At 34.0% G+C, this 3,857-nt stretch overlaps 1 protein-coding gene across 1 annotated transcript; it reads right to left on the bottom strand.

Moving 5' to 3' along the window:
* Positions 1–292: 292 nt before the first annotated feature.
* LOC120198553 (DNA-directed RNA polymerase III subunit RPC7-like) lies at positions 293–3,553 on the bottom strand. Its single transcript, XM_039199896.1, has 8 exons — positions 3,235–3,553; positions 3,013–3,133; positions 2,175–2,300; positions 1,998–2,051; positions 1,163–1,209; positions 846–947; positions 585–639; positions 293–494 (listed from the first exon to the last, which is right to left on the bottom strand). Exons 1-8 carry the CDS (start codon positions 3,478–3,480, stop codon positions 478–480), a joined length of 768 nt encoding a protein of 255 aa, XP_039055827.1. The 5' UTR covers positions 3,481–3,553; the 3' UTR covers positions 293–477.
* Between the last annotated feature and the right edge of the window lie 304 nt (positions 3,554–3,857).

Here is a 3,857-nt window from a genome sequence, read left to right as displayed (position 1 = left end):
TAAACATTCTAGTTTCATCCTCATACTAACTTATTTTAAATTAATCCTTAAACTTTAAAATGTTCTAATTTTCCTAAACTTTTACATGATATAAGAGAAAAATTATTGGAACGTTTTGAAGTTTAGAAATCAATTTAGAATGAAGGTCATGGTTTATGAATGAAATTAAAATGTTCAAAAGTTTTGGGATCAATTTAAAATGTCATAATTTGGGGATGAAATTGGAATATTCAAAAGTTCAAGGACCAATTTAGAACAAGGACTATAGTTTGAAGGTGTATGGTGCAATAACTTAAAATAAAATATAAAAACTGAAAAAAATAATAAATCATCCCTATGCAATAACAATAAAAATGTGGGTAATTTGGATTTCTCTTTTAAGCATGCCTTCCATGTATCTAATGTGAGAAATTTACAAAGGTAAAAAGGGCATTTTGTCTTGGCCTCACTGATTCCACCACTCCAATTGAAGAGCACCTAATATATAGGTTCATCTGCACACAGTTGAAACCAAAAAAAAAAATCATTACAACGCTCCATCGACAATAGTCGCAAATGGTAAGCAGAAGAGACCAAATGCATACCTTCGCCGTCATCTTGTACGTTAAAATCATCTTCATCATCATCGAAATGTTCGTTCTGCAAAATTGGAAACATTGTGAGGACAATTTGGAAACAAAATTCCAATCCAAATACACAACATTTATTTCTATTTCTTTAAGGAAATTCTTTAGACTCTCTTATAAGTAAACCGAATAACAGACGCAGATATCATGTAAATTAATACTATGTCTAAGCAAGCTTTCGAATTCAAATGAGGCTTGCGTCTCAAGCTTTATGTGGACCTCATTATAATCGCCATCGTCACTGTATGATTCGTCAGACTGTTCTCCCTGTTCTTCATCTGTATCTTCTTCTCCATCACCTTTCTCCTTTCCTTCTTTGCCCTGTCGAGTGAACAAACATTGCAAATCCATTTAGGTAAACAAGCATCCATTACGAGAAAGATTTAACAAAACAAGAAAAAAACACTAATGCTTTTTTACTAAAAGATAAAAAGAAAGTATAGATTCGATCCAAGTTTCAAAAGTGTTTTTCCCTCGAGAAGCCGTATGTTCAAGTCTAAAGTATATGCTCAATGAGATATGCTAGGAAATTTTACCTCAGATTCCTTTTCAAATTTCTCAAACATATCCAGTTTCTCTAGGCCTGTTCAAAAGTAAGAAAAAACATAAACCAGAATATGTTATGGGTTTAGATAGGAGAAAAATAATATACTTTCGGTTTCCTTCGAAATAATGAAAACATAAATGAGATAGACATTACATTCAAAACCAATGACATCATTTTGGTACAAAGGTAGCCGCAACCCTAAAGTTAGAGAAATGGTTGCACCGATCCTATTTTTAGGTTCAAATTTTAAGGATGATTTCATGATCCGAGATGCTTGGGCTTAAAACTTTTTAACTTTACCTACCTGAAGACATCATTCTTGTCAAACTGATCCAGCTACTCCAAGATCATTTCTAATAAAGTCTTCTATTCCGAAATCAACACAGGAATGTGGAGAAATATAGTCGCCTAGCCTATTAAACCTATGTTACTCCGACTCTTCACTATTTTTTGTTTAACTGCCCAGTGTTTTACATATATTCGGGTATGGGTAAGGAGATATAATCCTCCCAGGACTTCCCAAATACATGGAAATCTTGAAAAAAATTGTACATTTGTGTCAAATACATACCCCATGTACGACACACCCAAGTCCGAGTATCCGTGCAACATAACATTAAACCACCTCTATAGTTGTTGGTAAGTAGCTAGATTACTGGCTATAATACTGCCCATGAACCATGTAAACATGTAGAAGGTTGAGAGTTTCTTAACAATATGCAAAGTTGAAAATACATTCACTGGAGGAATCTATTAACCACAACCATTACCCGATGCTATAAAATAGAATATAAAATACAGGAAAAGAAGGATGCTTTTCAAACCTGAGTCTAGATTCCATCGCATTTTTTTGGCACTCCGCTGCCCTCTGCTTGAATCTGAAATTCCAATATTCGGTTATAGCCGAACCAGCAAAAAGGAAAAGTAAAGCTAAAGTACAATATACATAGTATATAGTTACCACCAATCAAATATTTGCATAAGTCGTCTCCGTTACAAACCTTGAATCAGTTCTTTCGGAAAATTATGAGATTGGAGTTGTAGAACCTGGTTAAGACTATTGCGTTTCGAGGTGTTCTTTGGCTTCCCCCAGTCAGAAAATCTTTCTATATCTATGCTCTGGTTTTCTAGCAAAACAATATAAAAAAAACAAAAATATTTACAATATAACTAAATATAAGATCTGACTTTGCAACAACAATATTGCTAAGCAAGAACCAATTCAGCAGCTGGAAAATGGGAAAAGTTAACAACCAAAATTGTAAGACTGCATCAAAGAAAATTGGAAACTTTGACAAACTAGGAATATGTGCATCACATCACTATTTTGAAATCATGAATCAAACATGATAACAAAGAATATGAGGGTATGAACCGGAAAACAAGCATTTTCAATACCGGAAAAATTGTTGAAGATGCGAGTTTCGGACATAAAAAAAAGAAATTTTGGGCAAATGTCAAGCATGGTAATATCGAGATGCAAAACAGTTTCTCCGAGGCTGCTACAAACAGTTTGTACAAACACTAACAAAACAATGAAATTATTTCATTGCAGAATGCATGAAACCATTAGACATTCGGCGTGCGAATTCGAAAATAATTTATCATGTTGGTAGAGTTCAATTGCTAGGCGGACATAATTCGTGTCATGAAGCACACTCTTTAAGTTGTCTTCTCACATTTTCAAAGATTATTGATTTGAACAAGCAAAGAAAGTTGAAATTATCCGAAAAAACTTGTTCGGGTTCTTTAGGCGCAGCAAGATCATTCAGCTGAAGCAAAAACACGACGCATCTACGGCTATCAAACTAATCAAAAGCTAAAATTTAAGGCACTTACTCTTTGAAACATTTTCTTCAATATAGTAAGGAGAGGCTTTCCAATAGTTTCTCAACCTTGAATTCCAGATGACTAAGGCTTTCTCTTCTGGCACGGCTTTTGCATCAGGCAATTCAATATCCTACAAAAAAAAAAAACCAAAAATACATACAAAAAGGAAGTTTAAAACCGAGGGTTCTGAAAACCCAGGGCTGGAAAACAACAAGTTTCAAGAAAACTTACAGGGAACAGCACAAAGGGTTCAGACTTAAAATAACCACCACCAAATCCCCATCCCCGTCCTCGCCCTCCCCTAAAAGCCATCGATTCTATTCTCTCTACACACCCAAAAATTGTCGTAATCAGTTGGAAGTGAAATATGTTTGTGAAAGTTGGGTGACCTGAGATGGACGACAGCTTCTTGTTGGAGTGTGGAAACCGCTTGAATGGAGGCTGCTGGATCAAGATGATTGATTCCGGTAAGCCCATGACGGCGTTCCGGGCTTCCTAAATAACAGTAATGAGCTCAACCTACGTTCATTTGGAAGTATAAGCCAGATGGGCGTGGGTCAGATTTTCGGTAGGTTCGACCGACTCAAAATTTTTATGTTGTTTATCAAAATCTGATTTTACTTGAGTTTAGGGTAATTTTATTCAATCTAAAATTTAATCTATTTTTAGATAAAATCTAACTCTAAACCGATTCGATCTGAAATAATTTAAAATTATTAATTTTATTCAATAAAATAGGAACTTAATTGAAAAAATAATATAAAGAAAAATATTGTTATAATTATCTATAAATATATAAGATATAATTTTATTATTTTTTAATTTTGTTATTACCTTAAATTCGAACCCGACCT

Source organism: Hibiscus syriacus, unplaced genomic scaffold (assembly GCF_006381635.1).
Source record: "Hibiscus syriacus cultivar Baekdansim isolate YM2019G1 unplaced genomic scaffold, ASM638163v2 tig00000340_pilon, whole genome shotgun sequence".
NCBI classification, from domain to species: domain Eukaryota; kingdom Viridiplantae; phylum Streptophyta; class Magnoliopsida; order Malvales; family Malvaceae; genus Hibiscus; species Hibiscus syriacus.
The sequence above is the reverse complement of the archived record's forward strand: the minus strand, read 5'-3'. Positions and strand labels throughout refer to the sequence as shown.